General features: G+C 46.1%; 2 protein-coding genes across 4 annotated transcripts in view; one reads left to right on the forward strand and one right to left on the reverse strand.

The window, feature by feature from the left end:
* LOC308177135 (uncharacterized protein) overlaps positions 1 to 13,773 on the reverse strand; it is a 302,639-nt gene that overhangs the window by 155,046 nt on the left and 133,820 nt on the right. The gene's annotated exons all lie outside the window — the stretch shown is intronic.
* The window catches only part of LOC308177116 (vascular endothelial growth factor receptor kdr-like), a 137,653-nt gene that overhangs the window by 87,615 nt on the left and 36,265 nt on the right, over positions 1 to 13,773 (forward strand). For all 3 annotated transcript variants that reach the window (XM_080553854.1, XM_080553856.1, XM_080553855.1), the window contains exons 12-16: positions 838 to 946; positions 8,130 to 8,423; positions 10,578 to 10,724; positions 12,351 to 12,476; positions 12,587 to 12,693. In XM_080553854.1, coding sequence (XP_080409980.1) covers positions 838 to 946; positions 8,130 to 8,423; positions 10,578 to 10,724; positions 12,351 to 12,476; positions 12,587 to 12,693 — 783 coding nt within the window. The remainder of the gene's footprint in view (positions 1 to 837; positions 947 to 8,129; positions 8,424 to 10,577; positions 10,725 to 12,350; positions 12,477 to 12,586; positions 12,694 to 13,773) is intronic.

Below are 13,773 nucleotides of genomic sequence, written 5' to 3' on the forward strand. Positions count from 1 at the left end.
GTTCTCCATAAGCCTGTGATGGCGCATCGTGGCAGGGAGAGGGGAGTGCCATATGGCTGGCTCCTCGTTAGCCAGGCCCTGTATAGAGGCAGGGCTTAGGATGTTTAAAGAGCACAAGCTGTTGAAGAGGTGTGTGAATTCAGCCCCCACAAGTGACTGAGCTGCTTCCTTTTTCCGTGTGGTGAAGCTCAGGACAAATGTTCCTCCCTTCTCCGTCATGAACCGCCCCTTCCTTGTGCGTTTGCCAAGTGTCCTACCACACGCGGCTTCTCCAGGGTCTCCTACTGCACCGCACAGATTCCAGCGGGGCTCAGGGGAAGGGTTATGGGATCAAGGTGCTTCCCAGGACCACTCATAAGAGCGAGCTGGGGCCCAAAGGGGCTGCATCACCCCATTCTCTGGGGTTATATCAAAACGGAGCAAAACCCTGCAATCACAGCCCTATGAATGACCTGCTTCCGGTGCAAGTGTGCGCGTCCTGTCACCCATGGAAACCATAACTGAAAAGCTGAAAAGAAAGTAGGTGGTTGTGGGGCTGATTTGCAATGTCCTGGATGAATCTTCCAGGTCCTTCACTTTGGGCTCTTTGCTGATGTTGTCATACACAAACCTGTTTTTCACATGGGGAAGGAATGAGAGAATTAACTGGGATGAGGTGATGTGAGATGAGACCAACAAACTAATGAGAGCACTTGTATGCTTGTCAGCATCACTCATGGCTAGAAGCTCCTTTGGTAACTATTCTGCCACAAATTATACACTTACCCACTACTTTCAAACCCCTCTGCTAAGCCTACCCTACATTCAGCATCTTTAATTTTTCTCTTTGCCTGGCAGATTGTGAGCACGCTAACTATGGAAAACAGCAGCGCATCGGGGATCTATTACTGTGTGGCTTCAAACAAGATTGGCGAAGAAGAGAGGAGCATTGAGTTCTACGTCTCAGGTAAGTAACGCAGGGACACTGCACAAAACCTAGGTGCTGCTGATGTGACTGACTGTAAAGTTGCGTACAGCTGGTGAGTGTGGCTAGAACTGAAAATCCCCGGGCGTTGTGTTTTCAAAGCTCTCCAAACCACACAGGGTCCAGTCTCTTCACCACATGCAAGGTTGGGTCCTGCCAGCGCCCAGCTGAGTTTGACGTATCCAGCAGCAGACCTGATTCCCATTTTGCCTTTTCCAGCTATGGATTCAGGCCCCAAGTTTAGCTGCCTGGGTTTTAAAGCAACACTCAGGACAGCTGAGCACTGTCCTCACGAAACCTCTAGCAAAATCTCAGTCCTCTGTAGTCTTGCAATGGCCTAAAGCTTCTCTCTGACTCAGGAAAACGGTCGACCTCCAGTTAATTCAGTGGACATAGCAAAGGTGAGCAAGGCCAATATTCAGCCCTAATCCAGGGCTGATATCACTGGGAGCTGCTGTGACTTTAGATCCCTGCCTGAGCAATTAGCCTTTTCAGTGCCCTTTAAGGAGGGAGGAGGTGAACACGCTAGTGCTCCAAAGAACACAAATCCAAAAAAATATGTTCTTAACCTTTTAACACACGAATTCTTTAGTAGTGAGATCAGGACCTGCATCATGCTTTTAGGCGAAATGGGAGCTTAAAAAAGGCGAAGAGTCCAGGGACTGCCTTGTTCAAGTGCTTAACCAGACTAAACTGAATCACTTCTGTACTCACTTTCTGGATGAGTGCATGTTGGCTGGTAGAATTTGCATCAAAATAATTTTAAAACAAAGAGTGCAGAATTGCCCTGGAAGGTAAATGTCTCATTGTCACCATTTCTGTTCTTGCCCATGAAGCCAATTCCGAGGGCTAAGCTCACTCATGGCAACACTGCACCCCTCTGCCTCTTGTCTGTCCTGTGTTGTTTGACTCCGTTGCTCAAAAGCAGTTTAGCACATTTCAAACCAGAGTAACCAAGTGCTCACTAAAGCTCGTCACCATTCTTATTACACAGAAGTATCAATGTACTAGTAGCAAAATGTGATCCAAGGATAACGAAGCTGGTACCATATGGGGGAAGGATTTCACCTCCAGTTACAGCTTCTGTGTACTACCCAATGCCATATGGAGCCAGAAGGGAGTTTAAGCCCCAAAAAGACGTTCTCCAAAGCCCGAAGTCTTATTTATCTAAGAAAAAGTCCTTCAAGGGTCACCTTTGAGAGATAAAGCACAGACATAAGAGGTCCACACGATGCCTTTCAAAGCAGGCTGAAGACCAGCCATTTATTTTACCCTTCACTTCCAAGTGTGAGTCTTCACATGGGTTTGTTTCTGCTCTGAGTCCTGCCAGATATGTTTGGATGGGTTACTCTAAGCAGCATGTTCCCGAGCTATTCACAGTACTTTGCAATACTCAGTGACTAAAGCCAGCGCTGCTGCAACTAAGCAGGCATTTAGCATAAGGGCAGGCTCACAGGGCTGGGACAATGGTTGCACCTTTCACGACTAAGTTTTATTTTCATTTTGTGCCTTTCTGAGAAGATTCTTTTAAAAGAAAATACTGAATTGGCACAAGTTATGTAGTCGTTGTGTTGTTTTTTTTCCCCACAATGAGGTAGAATTTCAGACTTTTTATTTTAAGATCAATGTATCAACATTCTGAGACACAAATGTTTTAATCATGCATTTTTAATTATGAAGGAAACGAATCACTAGACAAAATTCCTGACAGTGGCTATGGTGGAAGCACTTCACTTCCACCAAAACAGACGAGAAGATGAATAGGGCTTGGCTAGAGAGAGAGATTCTTGCCCGTGAAGAGAAGACTGGGGGTCGGTGCCGTTGTGGGGAAGAGGGAGACGCCAAATGAGCATGACTGACTTTTCTAAATGGTGTGTTTAAAAATAGTGCTGTTTAGGGATTAGAAAGAAATGCAGTCTTTCTAAATGCCGCCATCGTGATCCTAAAGTAGTTCACGTTGCCGTGGTACAACAGCAGCAGAGTGACCTGCTGCTGGCTTTCTTTATGCGATGGTCCACAGAGTAACGCGTGTTGCTCCAGGAGCGGCCAGGCTGCTGTAAGAGCTGCTCCCAAGGTCTGCTGCCGGGATGAAAACCAATGTTGTCTTCTACTGGGTGCACTTGGAGGAGGCCAAGCAACTGCTGGGTTGTGCTCACCATCTATTCTCAGCGCTGGAGGGAAATTCGGGGACAGTTCCTGTGACACCAGCCGGGGCAAGCCCAAAAGCATAAAGCCCTGAGCATGCTTTGTATAAGCTTTGCCATGGCAGTAAAAGCTTTGCACCCCAAGTAAAAGCATGGGGTGGATGCTGGGCAGAGATGCTAGAATAACCTGTAACGTGACATGATCATAAATCCTGCCTCAGAATTTAAATTTTCACTTTTCCTGATGTACTGCTACAAAACTGACAGTTTGGAAACATCTGAATGAGCAGTAGGTAAGAAAAACAACTGCTAAAACTGCTAGACTCATTTGTTTTATGCAGATTGAACCCAAAAGCTGAGACAAAGGCTGAGCGGAACTTTGAGAGTGCAGAAGTGAGGTGCAGGCCTTTAGCGTGTGCCCAGCGCTTCGCAGTCAGCCGCTGTGCTCTGTTCCCTGCAGCGCAGCTCCAAGCCGTGGGACTCCACCAGTAGTTCAGCAGTTTGTTGGCTCTAAAGACCTGATTTCCCATTATCTCCACTGGCAAGCAGGCTGGTGGACCCTGAGTCGCTTTCAAGCTTTTCAGCAGAGTTTAGGTGAATTAACTTCTCCCTGCCAAGAAATCTGAAGATACCAAGGGGCTGAACTCTCTTCTTCCCTCAGAAGCCTGATCCTCCAGGGCTGAGATGTTTTGTCAGGGCACTGACGAGGGGAAGCTTAGTCAGGTGCTGCCCAGGCTGCACCTGCTTTGGGGGAAACGCCTGACTTCAGCCTGGTGCTTGCACCACCACCACGCTCCTTTCAGAGAAATGTATTTATCCCAGTGGAATAACGTCAACAGCCACTTTGTTTTTCCACTGCTCAGCCCCCTCAAAAACTCCTACAGACACTAGAAATAGCACTGCGATCTATTTTTAAATCCTTTCTCTGGAATCCATTTCAGTGCAGGGTCACCAGGGTTTGGAGATCACGCCGACAATGAGCCATGTAAGGGGGGCAGTGGGGTGAGGAACCCTGTCGTCCCGCGGCCACGCTGACCTCCCGGAGCTCCTTCTGCAGATGACCTGTGAGCGTCCCACTGAAGCTGGTCAAGGCAGCAGCAGCTCCAGTAGCGCAGAAGTAGCGGCATTCTCCATCCTGCCCTGGCCTGACTGGTGTTTGTATTTGTCTTTGTGTAACACCCCTTACTGTTCCTTGCTGAAACAGCACCCGTCTCCCAGCCATCCTGCCTACCGCAGGTCTGGTACCAGTGTTCCCACTTCAGCCGGACGACTATTTTGTCACGGGTAGAGGCAGCGTGGGCATCCATCAGATGCTCACAACAGCTCCGTGTCATTGCCCAACCCTGCCGGTGCACCAAAGGGTGCTCAAGGCTGCCCGAACCCTCCCAGTGCAGCCAAAAGCTGAGCCGGTGCCCTCCGGAGGTACCCTCTGCCACCAACGGGTATTATTTACCTTCTAATCTCTGCTCTGCACCTTGGAAAGAGCAACTGTATATCACTGGAGGTCCACAGTAAATCAAATTCAAGCCTTTGTATAACTGTACTACAAACAACAAAATGGGATCCCACCCATCTGAAACCTCTGAATATTCTTGGAATATAAATGAAGTATGATAAGAATAACAAATAATAACAAAAGCCCCTTATCTGATTGCAAAAACAACTCAGAAAAATGGAATTAAGGATTTCTACCAGAAAGAAAATACTATATTTCAAAACTGAGATAAGAATAGGCGATCAGATATTGGAACAATGTATGAACTGGGCTTTTCTACAACTGCTTACCACTCTCAGTCTGCTTATTCCTGACATGTTTACAGGATTTATGAAAAGCTCTGTGCTGCTTCAGATGTAGGGCTCACCCCTTCTTTTTCTCACTCTCCCTACATGTGAATGCCTGATGGAGACCCCCCCCCCTCCCCCCCCCCCCCCCCCGACAGGCAGAGGGATGGAATTTGGGCAGGAGCAGGAGTTTTGAATTACCCAGATTATTGTGCAAAGCACAGGAAATTAAAACCAATTAATTCCTTGTAAATACAAATGGAGCCAGACTTTCTTTTGATTTATGCTGACTTTTTACCTTCTCCCAATGGCTCATTTCCCTGTTTTGTCATGGAATCCCACACAGTTGAGAGTGAAATTCGCGGCTACTACGCTGTAATACAATACGAAAGACAAATGTTTGGTGACTGCTGATAAAAGAGAAAAGGCCCCACGGTGCATACTTTTGGCCAAGTTATTAGGAGTCGGTTAAAACACTGTATCTGTTCAGAGAGAGGAAGTTAATCACTGCTCAGGTTCAAGATTGTGTAAGCAAAGTAGTCTAGGAGATGAACTAACTTATAATGTGCTCTCGACGCTGCCGTTACTCCCCAGACAATCCAGGTAGGAGGAGAAAAGAGAGAGGAGAGCAAGAGAGACTGTTTTTTTCCTCTTTTTCCTTTCACTGTAATGAAAATCAATGAATATTCTATTGGAGCTGAAAGAGCTTCTTGAAAGACTAACAAGATGGCAGAGAATAGCACAGATTCCAGCTAAAAATATTCAAAATGCTAAATAAAAAATGTCAGTAGAAGAAGTGATAAGAAAAACAAGCCCGACCACTGCTCCCAGAATGGTAAATTGGCAGAAAAAGCCCTGTGCTAGCGAAGTCCAGCAGCAAGGTGAAACTGTTGAGCATCCCTCACAATTTCAGCTTGGAAATTAGCACATTGGGAACTTGCCCTGAAATGACAGAGACCTCTGGGTGCTCCAGCCTGCGCTGTCACTGCTGTGCATGATACAGCGCCTTACACAAGACAAGCTCTACTTCCCCTCGGGGCTTTCTTCCACTGCCATTCATGGCAACTCGCCCTGCAAAACAAAAGGGGTTACAAGTTGCATCACTGAGTTCTCCTGAAGAAAACCTCCCTGAGAGGCAGAAGCAAGGGCAAGCAGGGCTGCCATCCCATCCACTTAGGATTAGTCCGCCTTGATGGCTTGCAGAGCTGCACAGTGTTTTACTCTGGGTAACATGACCAAGCTCCAACCCCACCACTTTACCTAGAATCCGTTCATAGTTCCCCTGCGATCCAGCACTAAGGCTCACAGGGTAATTCAGGCTGGAAGGATTCTCAGAAGGTCTCCCAGACCACTGAGCTTACTTAAGGACCAAAAGATCCATCTGCTTTATTTCTGAAACTCTTGCAGGAGCTAAGAGCAAATGCTTAGAAAAGCAAACAAGAAAAAGGCAAGTAAAGAGGGCACTTTATTTTGCTTCAACGGGTGCTAGAGAGATGCTGCTCCTACCACATCCCATTGTTTTCACTGGACCTTAATTCTTCCTGTTTCGGGAATTTCTGCTGGCCTCAGACTTTCCCCCCTTTTTGATAAGCATCACATTGGCATGTCGGAACCACAAGACATCAGACGAGAAGAATGGTGGTATTACACACGTCAGCTTGAGCACGCAGCTAGCACTAAGTAAGAAAGAGAGCAACTGAGCCTAACAAAACACTGCATAAAGTAAAGTGAAATTTCATGAAAAAGAAAGAAAGGAAAAATAACAATTCCCACTGCTGTGGCCTGCGGGGTCTCTTCTCTTTTTGGAACTTTTGTAAAACATTTCTGGTGCTAGTCATTAAAAACCATGAAGCAAAGCTTACTGGTTCTATTCCAGATGACTTGTGAAGAAGAGAGACTTCTAACCACATCTGAAAGCTCCTTCGGGGCTCTGGAGTGTATATAATATATGGTTTATTATAAGGTAGATTGGTTATTTCAACAGCCTTGCTATTTACTCTCAACTGTAGCTTCAACGGAGCTTTTTGCAAGAGTTTGCAGTGTGAGCCCCTGGCCAAATTCCAGCTCCCATGTGGAGTTTGTCCGATTGCAAGTGCAAAGTGTACTTGCTCAGCTTTAACTTCTGTCCCCCCCAAAGTACCACCCGTTTCAGCCCAGCTTGAGAAAGCATCTTATTAACAGCCCAGTACTGAAGCAACAGTCTATCGGATTTATTGCAAGCACCATTCGTGTTCAGAAGGTAACCCAGAACTAGTCCTCCCAAACAGCCTCACCATCCCAGTACCACGCCTGGTAACATTTCTAAGGGATTCCTCACAACTCTCCATTTCCACTGCTTCTAAATCCTGACCTGACAGACAGAACACAGATCACTGTGGTTATCAGTGCATTTTCATTAGTCTATTGGTATATAGATGACTGAAACTAACAGAATAAAAAGGGAAAAGAGTATGTTGCAGACATAATTTAATTGTAGGTCTCTGGCAGCTAATGCAGAAATAGGAATTATCTGTAGGCCAGATTCCGGCACTCGACTCAGAAACACTTTTTATTGTCTTAAAATGGATTCAGTTCAGCACTTCACGAAAATTGATTTTTTTCTGAAGTGAAAAGTTACTAAAAATATAGCGAGAAACTGCTTATTCTGTTGTGGATAGATTGGACTTGTGCCTCCAAGTACTACTCGACTAACTTACAGCCTCAAGGACTTACACATCATTAGATTAGTTAATCCTTCCACTGATCAAGTAAATATCCACAGGATGAAAGTAAATATCCACATCACTGAAATAAAAGAGAATTGGGAAGATTATTCGGTGGTGAAGAGAGTGTTACTTGTGAGAAATCGGGAGAGGTTTCTTTACCATTATGCAACTGCACTTTCAAGCACTGAGAGCAGACAGAAAGGTCTCATGAACACATTTGTCTACCTGCATAGCAGAGTCTCCTAGTCCATCAACTACTTCTATATAAAAGCTTTCAATTAATTACTTGAAAATGGCATGATTAGAGTACTGAGGGTGAAAACTACCCCAGGTTGGAGCTCTGATGGGCAAGGTACAGTCGCTTACTCAATGCACAAGCACGAGTGCCCGTCTGCGCATGCCAACGCAGGTCTCACTGAAATGGGCTCATTGCATTAGGGCTGCTCTTTGACATCTGACCATCAAGCTGCAGACAGGCAGCCAAAATGTTCTCAGGTGTGACTGAACTGTGAACGTGTTTTCTCTTCCTCCCAGATGTGCCGTTTGGGCTGCAAACAGACCCACAGGTCACAACCATTGTGGGGAACGACGTCCAGCTGACCTGCCGGGCCTCCAAGTACATCTACAGCAACCTGGCCTGGTACTACCCCTCCTCGGAGGCGGCTCCCGGTGACTTGGTGATCAAGAAAACTGACAACTACTCCATTTCTTTGACGTTGGTCATTGCTAACGTCACGAAGGAGCACGGTGGCCTCTACAAGTGCAGAGCTCAGAACCAGCACAACAGCACGGACACGCTGGAGCAGCACACCCAGCTCCTTGTCAGAGGTGGGTCCTGCCAGTTGGCAACCAGCAGCGGGAAGGGCATCAGTCTGCCAGAGGGGCTGAAATGCTCTGCATCTGCAGCTCCCTTTGAGGCTTTGCAAAGCAGAAGGTGGTCAGCATTTCTTAGAGACAGTCCTAATACACACTGTGGTTTGGTTTTTTCATGTTACTGAGTGAGGTTCGACTCCTAGTCATGTATATAACTCACCCAGCCGTTGTTGGTTTCATATGAAATATTCGCCTTACACAGAAAGGTGATTTCAGCAGCCTTTTACCTCCCTAACTCCATGCTGGGTGCAGACTTAGCCCTGAATGAGCAGAAAAGACATCGCCCTCATGTTACTGACAGCCCATCTCTATCACTTGGGACTGCCACCCCAGATCTGTATGACTCTGGGATAAGACCACCCATTTACAGCCGCCAGGATGGTGTAGATGCCTAAACAGCTTTGGACCCAGCTGATACCATCACAAATGTTACCGGTCAGGTGTATATTCAAGTGACATGTACCATTATTCTGGGTGAGTGGGATGCACTTCACTAGAGTTACATATGCCCAAACCCCCACCTCTTTTATTGTCATCAAATAGTGATACTACAGATCCCGAAGCCTGGCTTCTTTGGCTCTGCTACTAAGGGCAAGGCAGTTCTCCCAGCACTGCACAGGCAGAAACTCACGGAAAATTAGTGAAGTTTCTTCTGCTTCATAAAGGAGAAAGTGAGAGTGATCAACTCGAAGCCTTCTCAGGAAAAAAAAAAAAGTGCTGCTGAGAAAGTGCACCATTCTTCTCCTGGTGAAATAAAACCCAAAGCACAGAAACAGGGCAGAACTAAATAACCAGAAGCAAGCCGGGGTGCAGAAAACAGGGTCCTTTAGAAGCTGGGTTAGACGGTGATTTCTAAATTGGCTTCTCCACTTACATTAATGGGTAATGAGGCACTGAAGGGACAGCTATGCTGCCGTAAGCACTTGTCACTTAGGTAAAAAGCAGGCCGTGCAGGGCTGGTTTCATTCTCATTTAAGTGAAGGAACACATTTCCCATGCAGTCTCCTCCCCAGAGCAGCCAACGGCGCTCTCGCAGCCCCTTCCCCTCCACGCAGACACACACACACGTGCTCGCCCACGCCACAGCTGTGGCTAGCATGGCTCTGATACCTGAGTGGGAGGTGATTTATTTTAAGAAATGGCAGGAGCACCTGCCTCTTCCTGCAGCGTGGAGGAAGGGAAAGAATCTCACCGCTACCTTACAGCACGCTCGCGGCTTGGCTTGTCCTCACTGCTGGCACCAGAGCCACCTGCCAGCAGCAGCTGACACGGAGGCACCGGGCTTTTTCTGCGCTCTGCAGTCAGGCGATTTGCTTCTCTCTCCCCTGGCAGATATTTTTATTCGTTTAGTCAAATTTCTGCCTACACAGACACCTACACATGATGGCTACGGGAAAAACACAGCTAAACTGGGAATACAGCCATGGGAGAACTGGAATCTTAATCACACTCCTGTGAGAATTACTGGGGTCTGTTATTTGTCTGGCACATGGCGGAGATGCAGTTCTTCTCAAGAACATACACAAAGTCACCCCTCCAAACCAATTCTCCTTCCCCTACACAAACTAGCTTTTAAATAGCTCTTTTAAATGTATTAACACCCATCAGCTATTCTCCTTATTGATGGCTTTATATATATTTTTATACTGTGCTAGCGATTTTATTCAATTGCTTTCCCATGCCTTTTATAAATGAGCATAACCTATTCTGTTCTATAAAGAGGAGATTAACATGCTGTGTAGTAAGTAGATAACCCCTCTTGTGGTGGAGGATGACCCAAAATCCTCAGAACTGGTTCCTCTTTGCCTCCTCCCTTCTTGTTTTGTATTCACTCTGCATTTGCTCTTCCCACTCACTGTCCTCTGTTTCCTTCAGAGGCTGAGAAACTCAAGGAGGTTCCAGCTGGAGCTGAATCTACACTTAGGCACTTTGAAAATAAGCCAAATGAACTCCTCCCATAATCTTTTGTGGGATTTTTGCTACCACTCATCAGCAAATCTTTGCCACTTCCAGCAAGGCCATGTGGCTTGCCAAAGGGGAGAAGATGGCAGAGCTGTGGGAGATGCCTTCTGAAATGTTACTGTGCATTGTTTTCCTTTGTGACTACAGCAAAGGCAGCGCCATATGTTATCCAGAATCTGACCGACCTGGAGGTTAACATCAGTGGCAAGATCATTCTGGAGTGCAAAGTCAGCGGAACGCCAGAGCCTCACGTTACCTGGAGGAAGAACGGCCACCCCATTTCAGCAGCCTCAGGTGAGCGCAGTCGCTTCCAGTGCGTGCGGCAGCACCGTAGCCGGTGCGTGACAGGGGGCTTGCAGGACTGCCACAGACAAGCACGGGACTTGCACCTCCATGGCTGAGTCAGGATGACGTGTGTGACCTGAGAGAACACCAGCACAGATCCGAATGTATCAAACCTCTGCAGTAGTCTCTGACTTGGACTTGAAGGTTAAAGCTGCCAACCAGCTGCAACCCAATGCCTGCTTATGCAGCTTTCCTTCTGCATGTGGTCGTGTTCATCTCTGCGGAGTCAGCCAGACAGTCTGCATGCATTAGCATAGCATTAGTGGAACCAAGGAGCACAGCGTGCTGCTCTTCAGTCTGTTTGTGTATAAAACCGGGAGGGAGAGCGTACCTGCGGGGTGGGTCTGAAAGCACAGCCCTGAGCAGCCAGATGGCCGTGGTGCCTGATCACAGTGCTTTGCAGCAAGCTGTGGGCAGGCAGCTAGCCATCAGGGCAAGCCGTGCCGTGGCACATCACACGTCCTTTCTTTTTCTCCCACAACACAGTAATGAGAACGTGCTCCCAGTTCAACTGGTACAGCAGCCACCATGAGCAGGGAGCATGGGCTCCTCCACCCGAGCCTGGAATTCCTTCTCATCTCTCTGTCCTGAGATCTCCTATAAATTCTTGAAGGAACTGTGTCAGTAGCTAGTCCTGTGACTTTAATTATGCTTCCTGGACTAGGTAGGAAATCCAGGATCATACATAATTCAGATCAGACTGCTCTGAGCAGAAACCCTTTACAGCTACTGAAATTTTATAAATAATTCTAGAGGGACAAGCATGTAACATCCAACCGATGGAAACATAAATAAAATATTTGGAAAAAACACCTCAGGGTAAATATTTCAGCTGAGTGCATGGTAAGTTATGTGCAGTACTCTTGTTAACAACAGCAGGATTCATGGGCAGAACACCAACCAATGCAAAGTGTCCTTCCCTTTTGGATTCAAAGCCCAGTGTGTTTTCCTGTTTCTGCCCCAAACATATCCCTAGTGAGACAGAGAAGCTCTCAGTTTCGTGCCACAAAATCAGGAAAATTACACGTGGAGAAGCCTCACATAGGCCATCCATAGGCCACCTCTCTCTTGGCACTCCACCTCTACCCCTGGCCTTGTGTGAAGCCAGGATGGCTCCATGCAGTGATTTTGCCAGGGATGCATATAACCTGATCCCCATGTTGCACATGCTAGAGCTCCCATCACTTTCCACAGCCTCCAAAATGATGGCTTTCTCCAGCAGTTTCTTTGAGTTCCCTTTCTTCCAGTATATCCCGTTGCTATCAGAAAACCTCTTTCCATCACTTCACAAACTTCCATAAAAGTTTTGTCAGGCTCTGTCTACTCATCATAAATAAACAGCCACATTTGCTGTAGGTTAAGTGATACCCAAGCAACCTAAACAGGTATTGAGGTGAAATAAAGTGTCAGGTTGTTGCCAAACCACAAGGAGGAACATGGAATTAAAATGGCTCCTAACAACAGCGTATATCATGCCTGCATGGATGGGAGCTCATTTTCAGTGCTCTGCCTCCTCCAAGCATTTGTAGGAGGGTTGATTGTTGTAACAAAATTAACCTAGATCCCTCACTGCAGGAATTTCCATGGAAAATAATACCCTGGTCATTGAGCGAGTGAAGAAGGATGATGAAGGGCTCTATGAATGCAAGGCATCCAATGACATGGGCCAAGACAGTACATCAGCCTTCATTAAAATACAAGGTGAGGTCTAAGCCAAGGTAAAACATATATTGTGCTGGACTGATGAGAACTTATTGTTCAGCCAAGGAGTTTGGCTACATTTAAAATCCATCTGTACATTTAACCCACAGGTTCTGAAGAGAAATCCAACATCGAAGTCATCATTTTGGTCTGCACCGGTCTAGCAGCTACCCTCTTCTGGCTTCTTCTGACCCTCTTCATTCGGAAGCTGAGAAAAGTAAGAGAGCTTCCATACTGTGCAAAGGCTCTGCTTTTGGGCCCTCTTTAAGTGTAGCATCAGTGTTTAGGGCTGAAGTCAAGTCGGTGTGAATGTTTGGGACAGACAGTAGAAAAAGTGCAAAACATTCCAATGAAATTTAAGTCCAAGATTTCTGCTGACAGCCCGTTGGCTTTTCAAAAGATCACTTGTACTTGTGAGCCTTCTACCCACTTCCACAGTATCAGAAAATCAGGCTCTTCCTTTTTTATGAGACAAGCTTCCTTGCAAGATTAAGAGACAGAACAAATCCTAAATCCCCTAAAATGAAGGCTTGATTTCAACAGCTGTACAATAAGATTTCTCTGAAACATAGATATTGAAGGGAGCCCTGTTTAATGAAAGATTCTAGGATGTTTACTCTAGAAATGAGCCCAAACCACACGGCTTATTTTATCTCCATGCCCTGGTATTCTTTTACTTCCCTTTAGTGACTCAAAAAGCTAAAATTTCAGTAAAGTTTCAAGGAATTTTGCTCTGTTTTTAAATTGTAAACAAAATGGCAACCACAGCTCTCTGCTCTGAAGCTCACCCAAACTGCAGTCTTAGTGCTGATACCTGATACTTGAATAAAATTTCCCCTCCTACTGGAAATACAGTAATCAAATTCATGTTTTTCCTCCTTGTCTCAGATTTTAAAGAGTTGTGGAGAACAGTGAATTTCCTATTATATTCCACACCCATGCGAGTCTGTTCACAGGTTCCACCAAATCCCAGTTTCTCACTGAGCAGCATTAGGAGTAGCAGTTTTCACCGTTTCTCAACCACTTTTAATTTAAAAGTTAATGAATTTAATATTCAATTTAAAATTAGCATTAAAGCAATAGCTACAAAGCTGATAGCTGTGCAGAACCAGCCTGCTAAACAAAAAGCTGCTGAACTGTGAAAATGCAACAGAACGTGCTCCATAGGGTGCCAGGAAGTGCAGCTCACAGAGTGCACAGGGAAATGCACTGAGCTCCAGTAATAGATACACCTAGAAGACAATCATTGATTTTGTGTCCTCAGAGTGTTTACCAACATTAATCCATGACTATTCCC

Source organism: Anser brachyrhynchus (assembly GCF_964034855.1).
Source record: "Anser brachyrhynchus genome assembly, chromosome: 13".
Lineage (NCBI taxonomy): Eukaryota > Metazoa > Chordata > Aves > Anseriformes > Anatidae > Anser > Anser brachyrhynchus.